Here is a 20122-nt window from a genome sequence, read left to right as displayed (position 1 = left end):
AACACTGAAAAATAATCTAGAAACAAACAGACAATTCTACACAAGATCCACTACCTACAAAATTCAGTGTTTCTTTCCTGAAGTCCTGAGCTGTCCATATGCACATACTGTTGCTTCTGAATTAGAGGCTGATTACATTTAAAATCATTCTGTAGGAGAAAAATGATGACATTTTATGATATTGAATTATAAAGTATAAACTGAGGGTATATATAAAAGTTCTCTAGAGTATGTTGTTACTGTTTATATATTTTGGCAAATTTATTAATATAAAATTCTGGAGCTGTTCAAAGAATAAGAGGCACAGAACAAATACACAGTGGGTATGGGAAGAGCATTTAGAAGGAGGGTTGTTAAGTGGGATTGACCTGCTCAATACCTCCTGAACTGAGGAGACATGCGTGTGTGCCTACCGTCCCCTCCCTCCCTGGCAACTCCAGCCCCCATCCACTCCCCAACCACATCAATGAGCATTTTTGTGTTCCATCATTCCATGTAAACATAGGAGAAGGGGAGAAACAACAGCAACGCTAAGACCGGCGATTCATGATACTTTTGAAATCAACCATAAAATCATGAAAAAGAATTAAGAATTTTCCCATGATACACAACTTATATAGTCCCTGTTACATAAACTCAAATCCATCTCTATATTATCAAAAACTTATTATTTAACTCCTTAAAATGAAGAATCAAAATAAAAATCCATAGACAGCTCAGTTCTATAATTTCATAAGTATCCAATTTATACTTAAAATGTAATTTTAAACACATTTAAAACAAAAAAATTCCATGCAGTAAAATATAAGTATTATTTTACCATATCCAAAATTATGATTTAGTCTCATAAAATACAAGCTTTAGAAGGAATGCAACATCAAAAAAATCTAAAAATCATGTAGGGTAGAAACGTGAAAGAAAATCCAGAATGTGTGGGAAATCTCAAAGTGTGGCCTAGGAGCAAACAATGAGTACAAATAAACATGCAAAAATGTCATGAAAAGCTGCTATTGCCATTGAGGCAGATTTCCATTCTACTTTGATCTATGATTATATTTTAATTATGCTCAACTAATTTCTTTCACTACACTGTACTAACATAAATCATTTATAAAAACTCATTTTAATTAAAACAAACAAAATGCCAGAAGGAAACAAAATCAATTCTGTTTTCATGTTTGTATCTGTGTGAAAATAAAACAATTCCAAGAGAATTTTGTAAGACTCAATCAATAAACATCTTTAAGACACAAGTGCCATATTTTCAGGGGGAAAAAAATCATTTACTTTAGGCAAGTAGAAAGGCAGTCTCCACCAGCATGATTTAATGAAGACAAATTAGATACCTGCATAAAGGCATAAGCTCAAAATCCTTTTTACAACTGGGAATATACTTTGCAGAAGATTTACTTTCCAAACTGCATTCTATTTGATCTCATGTTAATCTGACATTTAAATAAACCGCTATTACTTGAGCAATTTTCATACTCTGGCACAAAGAAACATGGAAATGTATATGTCACAACAAAATACGTGTCACAAAAAAATTTTTCTTTATATGAAAATTTTTTTCAAAACGAAAATGTAGAAAAATACTGACATTAAGCTTCTCCATCAAAGGAGATTTGTCATAATTAAAACAAAGTTAAAAGAGCTTAGCACATAATTAGGAGGAAAAAGGATATTCTCTCATCAGCTAGTCAGTGATAGAGAGCAAAGAACCAGTTTCTGGCTATAAAGACATTTATTTTTTTCTTTTGTAATCATATATTGAAAAATGTACCAAGAAACTAAATCAAGTTCCTAAATTCAAGGAAAATATTCCAATTGCACATGTCATCTTCAATGCATGATCAGTTAAATAACGAAAATTTTCAACCAAAAAATTTTCTCCACTAGTAAAGAAAAAAGGTTAACTAACATTTTATCTCATACCCATCTTTTCTTCAACATCGGAAGTATATATCAAAAAAGAGATAAACCCAACAATAAATCCTTCATGAGAAAGAACTATTAAAATGAATTTTTCTTATTGACAAAGCAGGATTTATACTTCAGCAACCTTAAATTCAACAAAAAGAGAAAGTAAAATTGTGTTTTACAGAAGGCAAATATAACTTTGCTGGTTGCAAAAGCCTCAAATTCTACTAAATGCAAACATTCTTTAAACTAAATTCAAGAAAGAGGCGCAAAGAAACCAAGAGATATAAAATTACTAATGAATTCATTTTTGTTGAAAATGTGGCCCATGGTAAAGTGAAACAAGGAGAGAAATCCAGTGGAGTATTCTGTTTTTACTGATAGCCTTGAAAAATTTTTTCCTCCTGCTAAAGAGATAAAAACCATTTCTAGTGCCCTCTGCCTTGATTCCTTTCTTCTTGCACTGAGTATATGAAAACAAGTAAAAACACCTCCAGTCCATCAGGTGCAGATAGCACTAGCTCTGAAATCTATCCAAGTTCACCTACTTGTTACCTCAACTTTCGGTGTTCTAGTCCAAGCCACTAGCCATCTCAACTCTCAACCACAATGAGAAATCTACTAAAATAGTCCTTTGCTTTCACACTTACCCAGGTATAATCCACTCGCCAGAGAGTAGCCTAAGAGATCTTCTTAAAACATGTATCAAATATTCTCATTCTTCCATTTTAAAATTTTTCAATGGCTTTCAACTCATCTTGTAAAAGGAAGAGCCAAATGGTAGCCCACAAGACCCTACATGATCGGTTCCCTGAGAGCATCTTCTTTCCCATCTAGTTCCATGCTGGCCCTCATACCACCCTCAAATTAAAGTCTCTCACGCGTGGCACTGTTGACAGATTGGGCAGGACACTTCTTTGTGGTGGGGGGCTGTCCATGCATTTTAGGATATTTAGCAGCACCCCTGGCCTCTACCCACTTATACCAGTAGACCAGCACCCCCCATTGTCTCTGGACAACCAAATATGTCCCCAGACATTGCTTTTAAAGAAGCCAAGCTTCATGGCCCTTTCCTTCTCATCCCCTTTACCTGAAATGTTACCCCTAATACCTGGATTGTATGGCTAGTTCCTTATCATTACAGTGCCAGCTTAGCTGTTTTGGCCTACTCGGAGAGGCCTTCTCTATTCGTCCTACGTAAAGCTGCACCTATTTCCATCATATCTATAGCCCAGCATTTCATACAGGGTACAAAGTCCTCAAAGGTGGTTATTGAAAAAATGCAAAATGTATTTATGAAAAAAAGTGCTTAAGTGGCAACATCTTAATATTTCATGTATGATGCCACAGCAGCGCTCCTGGATAGTCCCCTATACTATACTGCCTGCATCTTTCAAATGCATGTCTTCCAAAGCACCATTAATTCTTTCCTTGGAGGTACTGGCAGTGTAACTGCCAGTTACAAGGAATGTGTATTTGTTCACTGTGCCTTAACAAAACAGCCCAGCCCTAAAGCACCCTTCCAAATGGTGAAGCACGGAGAGGTACATGACCTCTTCAGTAGAGCATTGGAAGCACGCAACACCCAACTCACAGTGAAAAATAGCCAGAGCAAAGGGAATTCTGGTTTGTTCCATCATGGACACAAAAGGCTCACCACTGTATCTAAACAATCACTCTTCAATTTATCTTGTTTTAGGTAGGTACAAAAGGTCCATAACTTTTATTTGAAAAATAAAAACAAATGAGAGGAAAAACTGACTTCCATTACTTCAAAAGCAAAAGGCTATAATGAATGAGATGTGAGAGAGCTGAATCTTAGTTGATCAATCAGCTTTTAGTGTTTTCTTTAGTGTTTTCACATGAACCAGTAAAAACCATTTAGGTTAACCATATGCTGAATAGTTACACTGTGCAAAATTGTAAAGCCTCTGATTAGTAATCCAGCTGGATTCCATTCAACTCCAAAAAAGCTGGATTCCCTTAAGCCACAAATATCCTTTTAGTTAATCCTAGAATTGTTTTTGATATTAGTACTGTGAATACACATTTTTTGAGAATATCAATGCAGTTAGTCTTCCCAAAATGTTATCATTGCTCTTGATTACTAAAATATATTTCTAGATATTTCATCAAAACTGCTGATTTAAAAAACTACCCCTCATCAGTGCATTTATCAGAGAACCTTTCAAAGGGACAAGTGAGAGCTTACAGATCAGTATGGGAGAGGAAAGAAAAAGCCAGCACATACCAGTTGTGCACCATGAGTTTCTGCACAGCCAGAAGAGCATTGTAGCGAACCTGCTGGTCCTCGTGGTGCATGTGGTTCATGACCAGCTGCTTCCCACCAAGCTGTTCAATGACCCTGTGGAATAGAAGCCACTTTGTGAAGATGCTGCAATTCCTTGCTAACTCACATTGTTAGTCGGTAGAGAGCCCATATACCAGAGCGCCAAGGGATTTTAAAGAGAGAAGTTCCCATATAGGTGAGTAAACCAACACGTCTTTTTCAATATCATTTTCCCTAACCCACAGATTTAACATATTCAAGTATTTTCTCTTTTGAATTCTTACTGGGGAATCCAGCTGTTATTCTCATTTCCTAATCCAGGCAAGTATCCTCTACCTGGATACCTCACAAACTATTGTAGTATTCTAGAGTACAGTTTTCTAAGTTGTTGAGTATTAAAACTGATTACCAATATTTCTGGCCTGCTTAAAAGCAGTATACTGAACACCACCTAATGTCTGTAACAGTATCAGATCAGCATTAAATCCACCAGTTGCCATGCTGTGAGCGAGGCTCAGAAGACAAAAGCAGGGAACACAGGGTTAAAAAACACCCAGCAGAAGTCGTGTTAATTTCCTAAAAAAGACTTGATTTATAAGATATCTTCCCTTTCTTGTAATGAAGAAAGATGCCACATGACCTCCTGGCCAGTGAAACAGAGGAGAAAATTCCTACTGTCAAGAGCACCAAGGTGATTGACAAATGACACTGCTTTTTATCACTGTGTCCTGTAATACCCTGAAAAATCCAGTTACCATAGATGCAAATATGAAGCGAAAATGGTGATTTGCTTCATGAAAAGAGGTTCTCTGTTTGTTGCAAGGGTGCAGCTGTGGCTAGAGCTGTGGAGGCTTTTAACCCAGCCCAACAGTGTGGAGTCTTCGGCCCACACCCTCTAGTGGGCACCACCATCACTACCACACAATCAGGAATAATGCAGGCAGGGCTTTGGTGGTTGCAGACAGTCTCAAGGACGGGTGGATGGCAGTCAAGAGTGTGAGAGAGGCTTTTGTCTGTAAAGCTTTTTATACTTTATTATTAAAGCACCTTTAAAAAAAAATACATTGAATTGAGGGGGGAAATACAGTATAAGTATACCCAAACATCAGTTGAGTGCTTGTTATGCACCAAGTACTATGCTTTAAAAAGTTGCTTACTTATCTAACACCAGCTCTGCTCATTATTGGATAGATTACATTAAGTCATTTAACCTAGTAAACTCCTTCCTGTCAAGTGAGGGTAACAAAGACACCTCTTTCATGGCATTGCTATGAAGACCAAAGGCCATAAAGCCCTGGTCCCTGCAATATGGTATGCCCATGTCTGTTGTTATAATGATAATGACACTGGTGATGGTGACGGTGATGGTGGTGATAAGGACACAGGGGCTGCTTCCCTTAAATCCATTCTCCTCCAAGCAATCTTCCCAAAAATCTGAATTATCACTTTCCCTGCTTAAAACAATGCCTGACTGGGTCCTTCACAGTCTGACTTGGAGTCACAGTCACACACCTTTGCTCTCTGCACGGACTCCCAGGCCTTCTTTCAGGTCCTTCAACCACAGGCTCTTGGCACATGCCATTTTCTCTCCCAGAAGCTTTCCCACTTCATGTAACATCCTAGTATATAAAGATAACTTCTATGCACCTTTAAGATCTTGCCTCAACTGCCACTTCCTCAGAGAAGTCTTCTCTCTGCCCATATTAATCCCTCAAATATGCCCTTTCATGGCGCTATGTATCTTTGCTTGTACTCACCTGAGTTGCAATTTTACACCTGAATGACTTTATAAAATATTAAATTTGTCTTCCTCATTATACAAGAAGATCCATGAAGGACAAACTATGCATGGTGTTGCTTACCCTATGTTCCCAGGGCTCAAGACAGAAAGTCCTCATCAAATATCTATTAACTAGATTATTGTATCTTCTTAATATGTACTACATTAATAACAATATCTATTATCATCCAGTTTATTTTTATAAAAATGACATCATTAAAGGACAAATAAGCCTTCAAAAAAATACCCTTTTATTGTAGTAAAACTGCCTAATGATAACCCTCCCTCAATTGCTCTAGCATACTATTACCAGAATCCCAACAGCGAACATTTACGCACCACTTACTACCTGCCAGTTGTTCATCTTTGCACTTTACATTATTAACTCTTCCAAGAGTTTTTAAGTAGCCTAGGATGGCAATTGGGATTACTAATGGAAAACAGAAATTTAAAAGAAAAACATACAAATTAGGAGTAACATTCAGGACAAAAAGTCATAAGGTCCAATATGCCTTTTTCTCGCATGTGCTTAGAATTATCCATTGCCACACTAGAAAATAATGGGGGACCACGACCCAAGCCGAAGGCAGAGGCCCAGCCCACCAAGCCACCCAGGTGCCTCCTGGCTCTTGGGGTCCTAGGATCATGCCCCATGTCAGGCTTCCTGCTCAGTGGGGAGCCTGCTTCCCCCTCTCTCCCTGCCTACTTGTGATCTCACTCTCTGTCAACTAAATCAATAAACTTTAAAAAAAAAAAAAAAAAAAGGAAGAGAAAGGACTGTGGGCCTGCACCTGCTGCGGGCATCACAGATAAAACAGAGAAGTACTATTTTTGAATAAGTAGCATGAAGGGCTACCAAATGTCTTCAACCAAATCATTTTTGTGATTTAAAATGATCATAGGGCTGTGAGGGTAAAAGTCATAACCCACCTAGGTTTTCATCCGAAGGCATGAAAAGATTATTAAAGGGATTTGGGGGGAACAAATGTGAAGACATTGTTATTTCACCACAACCTCTTATTCAACCAACCAATCTGGTATTAGTATGTATAAGCTACTTTGGGGGTGGGGCCTGGCACAGCTGGCTTCTTACTCCCCCTAGTAAAGGTAATGCCTCTGTCTTTCCCTGCCTGTGCCTACTCCTTCCAGGGGATACTTCTGTGCATGGTGATTTTGCAAGCAGGAATCCATGACACACAAATCCACTTTCTTTTCTCTTCCACACTGGTTCAGTGCCACCTGGAGCTAACGGGTTCAGTAACAGGAAGGCCATCTGTCTATTATTGACTTTCTCAGGGAAGATTCTATTTTGGCCTCTATCTGTTATCTCCTTTGTCAAGTTTCTCAATAGTCTGGAATTCAGACAAGTAGGAAGGTAATTATTTATTGGGCCCCATCTGGATCCTCCAACACATGGAAAATACAGCCGATTCTCATTATTTATGGAGGTTGTGTTCTATAAAGTCACCATGAATGCTGATTTAGTGAATACTGAGACTCGTAGGGGAAACACAGGATTATGGTCCTGCAAGCCTCTGGTCATGACATTCCCAACAACATTTCAATACATAGCCTTGTTTTACAGGTTTTTGTTTAAAGACAACTTAACATCTATTGTTGATTCATCAACAATGAACTCCTAGCCAACAGCACCATAAATCATACTAGAATAAGCCTTATCTAACACATGCACCTCCTCCCTAAGGTACATCCCTTCATGTGCTCAGGACACCAGACAGCACTTCAGCTTGGAGGCCATTTTACACAGTGAAATCACCAAGAAAAAGCACAAAAATGCAAAAAACATGGCACTAAACAAATCTCAAAAAGGTCACCAGTTTATAGTGTTAAGAACTAAGACAAGAAGGCTGAGCATTGCCTTCTTGGACTTCAGTTGTGTGCCCTGCATGTGTCTAAAAATGATCTTGAAAGCATGAATATTAATTTAAGGATTATCCATAAATTTTATTTTTTTTCAGTGTTCCAAAATTCATTGTTTATGCACCACACCCAGTGCTCCACGCAATACGAGCCCTCCATAATACCCACTGCCAGATTCACGGAACCCCTCACCCCCCTCCCCTCCAAAACCCTCAGTTTGTTTCTCAGAGTCCACAGTCTCTCATGGTTTGTCTCCCCTTCCAGTTTCCCCCAACTCACTTCTCCTCTCCATCTCCCAAAGTCCTCCGTGTTATTCCTTATATTCCGCAAGTAAGTGAAACCATATGATAATTGACTCTCTCTGCTTGACTTATTTCACTCAGCATAATATAATTATATATAATTATACATAAATTTTAACAAACAGGGAAAGTCACAAATACAGAACCCATAAAAAACAAGGATTAACTATACATGAATAAACATAATCTCAAAAAGCCACCATCATATGTATACAATATGATGGGTTTAAAAAATCAGAGATCACATACCATTTATAACAACAACAACAGCATTTTATACACGCTGGGCACAAAGCTAAGCATATTTTTTTATGTCATATAATCCCCACAGCAAATGTGCTGCCTACCCCTCTATACACTGGTGTTTTTGACATTTTGAACCCTTGCCCTTTATATTATCTTCTCATATTACCAGCCACAAGTAAATTTTAAAGAATTTTGCTTTTAATAATTTACATTATTATATTTATTCATTAAGCCTTCATTTCCAAACTCCAGAGATTCCAACAGATCTCACAGAGGGATGGACAATCTCTACTCCATGGAAATTCAGTGCTATAAAATGAAAAGACATTTCCTGTCTTCTAAATTTATTTTTTTTTTTTAAAGATTTTTTTTATTTTTATTTATTTGACAGAACACAAGTAGGCAGAGAGGCAGGCAGAGAGAGAGGAGGAAGCAGGCTCCCTGCTGAGCAGAGAGCCCGATGCGGGACTCGATCCCAGGACCCTGAGATCATGACCCGATTGAAACACCAATTACTTTCAGATTATACAGATGTCCAAAATCATTGATGCTTGAAAAAATAGTAAGAAAAGAATCTTCCCAGTTAGTATATTAATACAAGACATCATTAACACAAGACACCATAAAAAGGCAGGACAGTTGAATGATTTAATTTAGGACTTAGATCCAAGTACCTTTTTCATAAGGTATTATCTAATAACGGAAAACTTGCTAACTGTAACCGAAGCAAGTCCAGTCACTAGCACATTAGGCTTTAAAGACTTGCAATATTTAACAAACTCAGTATTGGCAAGAATTTTTTTTAAGTGACTGAGAGAGGGGTTGGATAGAGAGAGAGAGAACACACACAAGTGCATGAGTAAAGGAGGGGAGGATCAGAGGGAGAAGCAGACTCTCCACTGAGCAAGGAGCCTGATGTGGGGCTGATCCCAGGACCCCAGGATCATAACCTAAGCCAAAAGCAGATGCCTAACCAACTTAGTCACACACGTGCCCCCTGGCAAGAACTTTTAAGAAATGTGCAGCTGGTGAACAGAGAAATGTAATTTTAGAATAAACTTTAAATATCCTAAAAAGCACAGCACTATTTTTGTTTGTTCTAAAGGTCTTTTCCCCTCTTAATGTAGTTCTATAATATATAATAGAGTTACATAAAATATCTTGATAAGGATTCTACTGTTCAGGATACTACTCATGGTTAATGAAGTTACATCACACTATAACATATTATGATTCCACAACTTGTTGCCAAAAATGGTTAAGTTGCATGTACTTAAACACAAGTAGATACTTGCATATCTAAGAAAATAATGCACCCTCTAGAGTTTGTAAGTTTAATAACACAGAAATCACTATTTTGTTCACTATTTTGTATTATTCCATTTTGTTCCCCTTAAGAAGGTCATTAACATTTTTAAAAATAAAAATAATTTAGGTAAATATTTACCAGGTTTCTAAATGGGAACATTCCTTCGAAGCTTAAAAGTGGAAGAAAACACAAAGATTTTTCACTGCAATGTAAGCTTCATGAGACAGTACTGAGAATGGTGCCCAGAATACAACTGATGTCAAATAAAGCCTTAATGCCTAGTGAATTAATGAATTTGACCATATGGTAACTGACATTAACATGATAAAAATTTTATGAAAAAAAATGAGGTAAACAGCAAACTTTGAAAATCTCTATCTCAAACGTAGCAGCTAAATTCCCACTAAGTCACATAAATTAAATTAAAGTACAAATTAAAAGTAAGTGGGTAGGAGAAGAATAAATGAAACAAGATGGGAATGGGAGGGAGACAAACCATAAGTGACTCTTAATCTCACAAAACAAACTGAGGGTTGCTGGGGGGAGGGGGTTTGGGAGAAGGGGGTGGGATTATGGACATTGGGGAGGGTATGTGCTTTGGTGAGTGCTGTGAAGTGTGTAAACCTGGTGATTCACAGACCTGTACCCCTGGGGACTAAAAATATATGTTTATAAAAAATTTAAAATTTTTTTTAAAAATTAAAAATAAAAAGCACCAGGTACCGGTTTCCCCCATGAGAGTTTAAAGAGAAATGGTAACACTCATTGCTGCAGAGAAGGTGGTAGAGATGCTATTCTCACACAATACTGCTTGGAGCTTGAAGTCCTCTCTAATAATATTTTTAAAATCTCAGGGAGCCTGGGTGGCTCAGCCATTAAGCGTCTGCCTTCGACTCAGGTCATGATCACAGGGTCCTGAGATAGAGCCCCAAATCGGGCTCCCTGCTCCTTGCCAGAGGAAGCCTGCTTCTCCCTCTCCCACTCCCCTTGCTTGTCTTCCCTCTCTTGCTGTGACTCTCTCTGTCAAATACAAAAAAAAAAAAAAAAAATCTTTAAAAAAAAAAAAGTAAAATAAAATAAAATTTCAGAAGTACTTATATACGTTCTTTCAATGAATGTATTTAAGGGACCAGAAAATAATCAGAAATATCTGCAAAGAGTTACTCTGTTTTTATAATAATGAAAAATTGGAAACATACCAAATGGTCACTAGTAAAACTTGAGCACACTGGAATACATTTATCTATAGGCAGCATTAATATATATGTTTTAAAATTTGTAGATGGGAAATTACCATGAAAAATGAATAAAAACAGGAGATAAAATAGGAGATATTACATGATCAATACTCTGGAAGGAAAAAAATGTATGTATAGAGAAAAAAACCTGAAAATGAATAAACTATTACTTTTACCTCAAAACTAGAGTCTTGTTTTTTCATTATTCTTTTCTGCATTTTTCAAGTTTTCTATAGTAACTTGTTACTTTTCATGATAACTCTAACTTAGAAAAGATAAATGAACAAGTTATTAATTTTTATTTGTACATACTATGCTAGGCTTTGTACAAAGGGAAACAGAGCTATTTACCTCATACAAAAGTGTGCATTTTAAGAGAATAAGCAGGAATTCTTTTGATAGCTCTTTCTCTCAACATTTACTCTGCCCTACTATGGTCAACGATATGCCTCATCAGATATAGTTCCTCTTTTTGAGAGCTCAGAGACCAGTTTCAGTGGGGAGAGGGGATATAATGAGGTGATCATTATGTATAAGCTGAAAAGGCCTATGGATATATATACTGAACACCGAAAGCACAAAAAATTGGACAGATACTGTGTTTTGTTTTAATGGCAATATACTGGTTTTCCAGATTAAAAAGAGAAGAAATTTTTTATCAGTCGTATTTTTACTTGAAGAGATAGAAACTTGCCTACCTAATTAAGACAGTTAAAGAATCCCTGAAAGCGGGGCGCCTGGGTGGCTCAGTGGGTTAAGCCGCTGCCTTCGGCTCAGGTCATGATCTCAGGGTCCTGGGATCGAGTCCCATATCGGGCTCTCTGCTCAGCAGGGAGCCTGCTTCCTCCTCTCTCTGCCTGCCTCTCTACCTACTTGTGATCTCTCTCTGTCAAATAAATAAATAAAATATTTAAAAAATAAATTAATTAATTAAAAAAAAAAAAAAAAGAATCCCTGAAAGGCAAGTACAGCTTGAAAAGCTGGGGAGCCAAGCGTGAAGGCTGTCCAGACTGATTCACAAGCAAGCAACCAAATTAGCAGTCCAGCAAGTGTGCTACTGGGGCGAGGCACAGAACCTTAAGTTTCCTCTGCTCGTCCCAAGACACAAGTGCTACGGTCTCCCGTCTTCATGGAGCCCAGCCACGGCTACTGCCTTAAAGCAATGCCTGCAGTACCCACTTCCCTCCACTCCTCATTCCTGCCAGAAATCTGGGGCAGCGAGATCTGATTTGCTGACTGAGGCCATAAGCATGTGGCTGGAAGCAACTGAGTTTAGGAAAGCATGCTGCTGGCATTTTTATCTTCTCCAACGAAAGGGAGCACATGTTTTGGAAGGTGGGAATTCCTTGAATATAGGAAAACTGTTTAGATGTTGTACTACTTAAAAGAAAAAAATAAATAAATAAACATGCACTACAGTATTCGAGGCAGAGAGAGGGAGGGAAGTGCACTTGCCCAAGCCCTAGGAGGGTCTGATGGGGCTCTGGGTTGCTGTTGCAATGTTCTGCTGCCTGGGAATTATGCATGCAAAGGGGGGATGCTCTCTTCGGGACAACTCTCAGGCGCTAGTCATCAAAGTGTGATTTCTGGGTGTTCAGCAGGGCCACAGGTGGTCTTGTGCTTTTCAAGGACAAAGCAATGGAACAGTTTTATTCACATCCCATCATACACACACATTTGAAAAATAAGATTAATGAGTGGTGTTTGTTTCCTGGAAATTGTATCACAGTCTTAAAGGCTGTGGGTCCTTCATAAGAATTGAACTGGCAAGTACAGTTGACAGAATAAATTCATTCGGATAGTTTACTTTCATCTTATTTGCATTTATTGAGGGCACTTATTAAATTTGCTGTTGGGGGGAAGTTATGTTCTCCACCTGAATTTACAAAAACAAGTTACTGAATCGAAAGGGTTTCTTTAAACTACAAAAGGAGTCATGAAAATAACAACAAATAGGTAAAACAACAGTAAATAGGACTCCATTTTGAATATCACATGTAGATCTGCACGCCAAGACAAATCTCAGTGTGATGAAAGAGAATGACAGATAGGAAATACGGCAGTATTACTACCTAAATCTTCATCACTGGACCAGCAATATATTCACCTGTAGTCTCCAAAACACTTTTGATATGAAACTTTGTCAACTGATTGATTTTATTGTTTGAGATGGAGAAAGGGACAAAATTCAAAAGGAGGGAATGCCTGCTTTGTGATGAGTACAAATCATTCCCAAGAAACTTGTAAAAAGAAAAAAGTCCACCATAAGAACACTATATTCTTAGAGAAAGCCAAATTTCCTTATTAAGTAATGTTTAAAATCACATGGTATCAAAAACATACAGTGGAGTACAGCTGAGCTTTAAACAACATTAGGGTGGAGGTGGTTAGGGACACCAACCTCTCACACAGTCAAAATCCACATATAATTTTTAACTCCCCCATAAGTCAAGTACTAATAGCCTACTGTTGGACAGAAGTCTTACCAGTAACATGAAGAGTCAATTAGTACTCTTCATATAGTATATTTTGTATGATACACCATATACTACATTCTTACAATAAAGTAAGCTAAAGAAAAGGAACTGTTACTAAGAAAATCGTAAGACAAAATACATTTACAGTACTGTATTATAAAAAATCCACATACAAGTGGACCTACACAGTTCAAACCAATGTTGTTCAAGGGTCATCTGCAATTGCTATGGTGCAGGATAGCAGATACTTAGCAAATGGACAAAATTACTCATTGAACTGGTACTTACTATGTGTTAAGTGGTGTTTTAAGCACTTTACATATGAACTTATTTAGTTCTCATATTCAGAGGAGGAAACTGGCACAGAGAGGATATATGGCAAGGTCGTACAGTTACCAGGTAGCAGGGCTGAGATCTGAACCTAAGCAGGCAAGTTTAGTATATGCACTTAACCACCAGGTAATTCAGTACAGATGACTGTGGTGCCCATTAGCTATTAGCATATTTACTGTGCCTGTATGGAGGAGATACTCCTGATTTCTCTGGAGGGCATAATGTGAACAAGAAGTTGTTGGACTTAGTACGGACAGAGGACTAGTTACGTTTGCCAGGGAGAAGTAGTGCTACATGGACAAAGAGATTAACTCAACTGGACCTTGCCTGCCTACTAATCTTGTCAGTGTTAAAAGAAATGCAAGTGTGAATTTGATCAAGTTATAAGAACTGAGTGAAGAAAAACATGGGGGAGCATAAGACTGCCTTTCTAAACAGAAATATGCCATTCTTTTTTCTGGGGGTGGGAAACTTACTTTCTTTGCTCGTACTGTTTTTCCTCAAGCTGTAGGAAAGGATAATTATTGGTTTCCTCAGTATGTGATACATAAGACAGCACTTACAGTGATAAATACCAGTAAAAATCCTTTCCATTATTCTAAGCAACTTAGCAATGTAGTAGTCATCATCTGAATAGGTTAAAAAATATCAACATCAGAGTGCCAGGATGGCTTAGTCGGTTAAGCATCCAACTCTTGATTTCAGCTCAGATCAAGATCTCAGAGTCCTGAGATCAAGCTCCACATCAGGCTCTGTGCTCAGCGCAGTATTGCTTGTTCCTGTCTCTTTGCTCTTACCCCACTTGCCTTCTCTCCCTCCCTCTCTTTCTCTCTAATACATAAATAATCTTAAAAAAAAATAAATAAAAGAATATTGGGACACCTGGGTGGCTCAGTCAGTTAAGGAGCTGCCTTTGGCTCAGGTCATGATCCCAGGACCTTTGGATCAAGTCCCACATCTGGTTCCTTGCTCAGTGGGAAGCCTACTTCTCTGTCTGCCTGCCACTCCCCCTGCTTGAGTTCTCTCTGTCCCTCCCTCTCTCTCTCTCTCTCTGACAAATAAATAAAATCTTTGTAAAAAAAAAAGTATCAACCTCAAATTTAAGATACCAACACAATTTGTTAAGGTGACTGATTTGTAATTAAAATGGATATATCATTGAAAGTTTGAATTTTTCCAAATCTAAATGTTTTTATTTTATTCATGAAGGAAAAAAAATGAGGACTATAGTTAAAAACCACATCCACAAGCTACAACTGAATTTAAAGAGATACTTTTATATGGCCAACTGCAACCACAAAGTAGATTGGGAATTTTTTCGCCTCTGCCTCACAAGTAGCAACATTCAATTTCCCTGCTTTTACATGGAATGGGCCAGTCAACTTAATATCTGATGAACGGTTAAAGCAGGTTTCAGGGAGAAGTCCTTCTGAGTCCACATATGATCTGAATATCCAGAACTATCTGCAAGAGGCTTAAAACTGTTGTAGGCATTCCTGCCAACTTACTGTAATGAGTTAACATTTTTTTAAATTTAGTAGCAATAAAAAAGAGAAAGTGAAAAGAGACCTTGACTTATGCATGACTCAAGCATTCTGTTCTTGATACCTTGGTAAAAGATCATGAACAAAATAATTCCTATAACTGACATTAAAGAGTTATCAGTACTTCAAACTATAATTACATTTTTTGAGTATTGATTAATTTTATTACTGTTTATTTCAAACTGGGGGTCTGCAAAACCACCAACAGTCTATTTATTAAGTTTGAGAAATACTCCTATGTAGGAAGATGTGGGAATGACTTCACAGAGAGAATGAGAGTCTTCAAGGGGCTATGTGATGAGGAGAAAATAATTTGAAAATATATTTCAAAGAAGGAGGAACAGAAAACTGTAGAGAAATTAAGTTACTCTGAGATAATACTGGTGAGTGACTTCAAAAAAGAATGAACATACTAGTCCATGGATTCATGTAAGCCACTGGAAGGACAAAGAAAAATAGTAGCAGCGCCAGCGCTGCAGGCAGGCAGGCAGGCATGAATGAGTGAGTAACTGTTTGAGAAAGTGTTTTAGCACTGAGGATTGGTGCATATATGATACCAGCGATATGTAGTCTGAAGAAGTTAAGTATGGTGTCCAAGATAATCCTTAACTGGGGGAGACGATTGGAAGGGAAGAAAAGTAGGGATGTGGTAGAACTGGATGATGTGAAGGCATAACAGGTTTCTGATTAGCAGTAGATACGGTGTAAACTGTGTATCCATAAGACACAATTGAAGCCCTAGGGTTCAAGACATTGGAAACAAGTCAGTACTGTAAGAAAGTAAGTTCTTAAATAAGCTTTTCACCAGTTTTATGATTTTAGAATGAGAAGATTTTATCTATATTTGCTTTTTCCCTTTCCAAAAGTATTATAAATAAGCGATTATATCATTATGAAGGATTCACCTATCCTCTCTGTTTTTCATGTTAAACACATCTTAGGTGTGCCTGGGTGGCTCAATGGGTTAAAGCCACTGCCTTCGGCTCAGGTCATGATCCCAGGGTCCTGGGATCTAGCCCCACGTCGGGCCCTCTGCTCAGCGGGGAGCTTGCTTCCTCTTCTCTCTCTAGAGTGTCTCTCTGCTGACTTGTGATCTCTGTCAAATAAATAAATAAAATCTTAAAAAAAAAAAACACATCTTAGATGGGCTAAGGACCTGGGTTATTAGCTACATTTATATAAAAGCAAAGTTCATCTTTGTCTTATCTGAAGATTCTCAATTTTTCATAATAAAATAGGCTATTTTATTTTTTTTATTTATTTTTTATTTATTTTTGGTATAACAGTATTAATTACTTTTTTTATTTTTAAAGTGGTATTAATGTTAGTTCTTATCATCAAAGTGTCAAGAACTAAAGGTCTTAGCTTTCATCCCACTTGCAAGCTAGCAAGTAGAGCTGCCATAGTTTCATGGAGACCTGTAGAAGACACTGAGACTCCTGGGTCAAAGATAAATGCTAGTTTGTTACTCAAGGCAATTGCAGTAGCAAGAATATTAGAACTTTGTGCTGGTTCCCCAAACCACAATTTCACAGGAAAACATGAAGAGAATTCAATGATCCCTGCATAAACAGTGTAAAGAAGAGGAACCCTGAACTTAGAGAACCCAAATCTCTCCTAATGGACAGTAAGCATCCTGCCCTTTGCTCCCAGGAAGACAACCATTTGAAAAGAGCATTCAACGTGCAAGAAGGACAGAAAGCTGAGAGAAATATCTCCCCACATATAAAATCTTCATTTATACTTTATCTTGCTTTCTGGCAAGTTTACCTATGAATATACATCACTACAGTGGTCACTGTGATTAATCTGGCTGATGCAGGCTGGAATCAAATCCATAGCATCAGGATAATGCACAGTGATCTTATCCAAGTCCCCCCAAGGTCCTGGATCTAATCAGCTGGAAAAACGCCATAAACCACCAGGGTCTACTTAAAATTCATGGGCTTTCCCCTTAAGTTTCTGTAGTGACCTTTACACTTGGCATTAATCCAAGTATAGATGGATACTTTATAAAGAATGTGCAGATTCTTCCTTGGGGCAAGAAGGAAGTCTAGGGCAATTCTGTCAACTGGCCAGTGCCAGTTTTGTTATTCTAAAATCTAAAATTTGTTTTCTCATTCTAGAATCATAAAACTGGCACTGTCAATTTGGCCATAACAAATGCTGGCCAGTGAACTGAATGGCCAGCAAACTGAATGGCCAGCCAATTGAGGCTAAATTGAATGTCTTCCAGGGTTAAGGTAGTATCACTAATCACTTATTTTTGGGAAACACCACCGAATCACCAAAGGTAGTTCCTTTTATAGAGCTCTCCATGTTCACCTGAGGACTGTATGATCTACTGGTAGTGTTTCCTTAAATAGACAGAGGCTACTTATAATGTGTAAGTTACCACTCCTAATATGTAAGTTACTATGGTTTGGGGAGGGAAGCAAGTTCATGCCTGGCCTTCATACAGAAGACCAAGAACATACCAAGGACACTCACAGCCCCTGGAAAGAAAGTGAGATCTTCATCAGTGGTGGTGGTGGGACAGGGGGAGGGCAGACAAGCTGACAGTGCCCTCAGTGTCACTTCCAGATGGATGGGTGAACCTTAGGGGTCTCAGTTGAAGTCAAATACCTGAGTCTAGTCCCAGTTTTAGGAAAGAATGACCTATTTGTCTATGGTACCAGATAGGCAATATTTCTCTGCCCTGTGGAATGGTTAAGAGAGGCTCCAGGATGGAGGGTTGGGCAGACAAAAAGAGCTACTGACAGGTATTTTGCTTGGAAGGTGCAAAAGCTATTATTATCCCTTCTGTTTCCAACAGACTTCTCAACAGGTTAAAGGGAATGGCCATCAAATTGTAGCAGCACTCTCTGGAGGTAGATGACAGAGCCAGCAGTCAATTAAATATAAAGTGTCCAACAGTGGAGAGATCTCTTGTGTCTTTCTTCATGAGAAAAGCTATAGGAGCAATTCCCTGAAAAACAAAGATCAGTAATATTCTCCCTCTCCTGTGTCTCTATTTTTCTCTGCATGTGCTAAAGCTGTTACCCTTCACTGCTACAAAATCAGCAACTATAACTTCACTTATTTTACAGCCATTTGATTAAATGTATCCAGACCTCAGTTCACAAGAAGGGCAAGAGCACTGCTATAAAACTTGCCGAGATGGGCGATGGGAGTGATGTCTGCTAGATGGCTGAATAAGACATCCTTCACATGTATCTCTCCTCCTCAAAAGCAGTAATTTGCTATCCATCCATGGAAAACTGCCCTCCTGGGAACTGTGGGATACAGATAGGGACTATGAAACCCTGGTGCTCTCTCCAACTGAAGAAAGACATTTTGAGAGGGCAGGACAGCTGATTCACTGACTGTTGCCCTGGCTACAAACCCAGAAACAGCTCTAGAACCCTGAGAATTCTACCATCCCTATTGGCTCTGATTCTACCAAAATAAGGGGCCCTGGAAGAGTCACACCTACCCATCCATCAGCTAATAGGCACAGAGACCTCAGTCCCAGTTGTGTGGACCCTGAAAGAGCCTTTGAACAGGCTCCAGCATCTCTCTGCTGAGTTCTGGGAGTCCTTCCCTTACCCAAGAAGTAAAGCCTTTTAAACTTTGTCAAACAGATTCTGAAAGGGTCCTATAACTGGTCTCTAGCTCATTCTGGCCAGTCCCCAAACACACTTGCTGGCACAGAGACCCAGCAAGAAACTTCTGGCTGCAGCCTTATAGATTCTGAGGGGTCCTATACATGACTCTAGCTCCATCACAGATGGCCTGCCAGCAGGCCAGCCAGCTTCAGGGACCTAGCAAGAGATGCTCTGAAAATACCCCAGAGAAGGTAGAAAGGGCCCTATATTCAGGTCCATCCCTTCCCAGCCAGTCCATAAGCAGTACTGCTGACCCAGAAAACCAGTGGGAGACACTCCCATCTGCACCCCAAGATCCTGGAAAGGTCCTATACTTGGTTCAATTCCCTCCAACCTGCAGTTACAGGCAGTCCTCCAACATAGGGACCTGGTGTGGGACACTAACATCTGTGCCTCAGGATATCTTGAAACAATCCTATACTCAGCTTCAGTTCCTTCAGCCAAAGTCAGGGAGTAGTTCCACCCACCCAGGGACCTGTGGCACAAATACCCATCTGTGCCTCTAAAACCAGATATGCAGACTTCAGTTGTGGTTGGGACACCTGAATCAGCCCTGGAGCGTGGTTCCAGTCCCTCTCAGCCATGGCCCAGGGCCTATCCTGCCCACCCAGGGATCCATCAGTGACCAGGTAGCAATGCTCCCTGGGACCTGCAAGACCCATCCACACACCTGGTAAGGGGATAGTTAAGGACACAACTGTGGAGACCAAAATGGATCCTTGTCCCGGCACTACCCTACTAAACAAGGTATTTGAGGCAGTCCCAGCCATCTGAAGACCAGACAGGAAACACACCTACCTAAGACCCCAGTAACAAACCTGCCAACCACGGACACCCCTGCAGACTCATATCTGTGCATAACCCACTCCAACTCGGCATGAATGTACTTTCAGAGGTAATGCCACCCATTAGCCCAGGCAACAGAGAAGAGTTCATTATCTGCTGAAAATGGTCTTAAAAGACTAGATGAGGTATTTACTCCTTTAAACGCACAGACATCGATGTGAGGCTACACAGACCACAAAGAATCAGGTAAATATAACACTACCAAATGAAAATTAATAAAGCTCCAGTAACCAATCCTATAAAAATATGTATCTAAAATCTGCCTAATAAAGGATCAAAATAATCATCTTACAGAAACTTAATGACATG

General features: G+C 38.9%; 1 protein-coding gene across 3 annotated transcripts in view; it reads right to left on the bottom strand.

Moving 5' to 3' along the window:
• The window catches only part of ATP6V1H (ATPase H+ transporting V1 subunit H), a 146796-nt gene that overhangs the window by 43427 nt on the left and 83247 nt on the right, over positions 1-20122 (bottom strand). For all 3 annotated transcript variants that reach the window (XM_004768821.3, XM_004768823.3, XM_004768822.3), the window contains one exon: positions 4172-4285. In XM_004768821.3, coding sequence (XP_004768878.1) covers positions 4172-4285 — 114 coding nt within the window. The remainder of the gene's footprint in view (positions 1-4171; positions 4286-20122) is intronic.

Source organism: Mustela putorius, unplaced genomic scaffold (genome assembly GCF_011764305.1).
Source record: "Mustela putorius furo isolate JIRA1106 unplaced genomic scaffold, ASM1176430v1.1 tig00000151_pilon_pilon_pilon, whole genome shotgun sequence".
Taxonomy (NCBI): Eukaryota; Metazoa; Chordata; class Mammalia; order Carnivora; family Mustelidae; genus Mustela; species Mustela putorius.
This window is presented reverse-complemented; position numbering and strand designations above follow the sequence as displayed.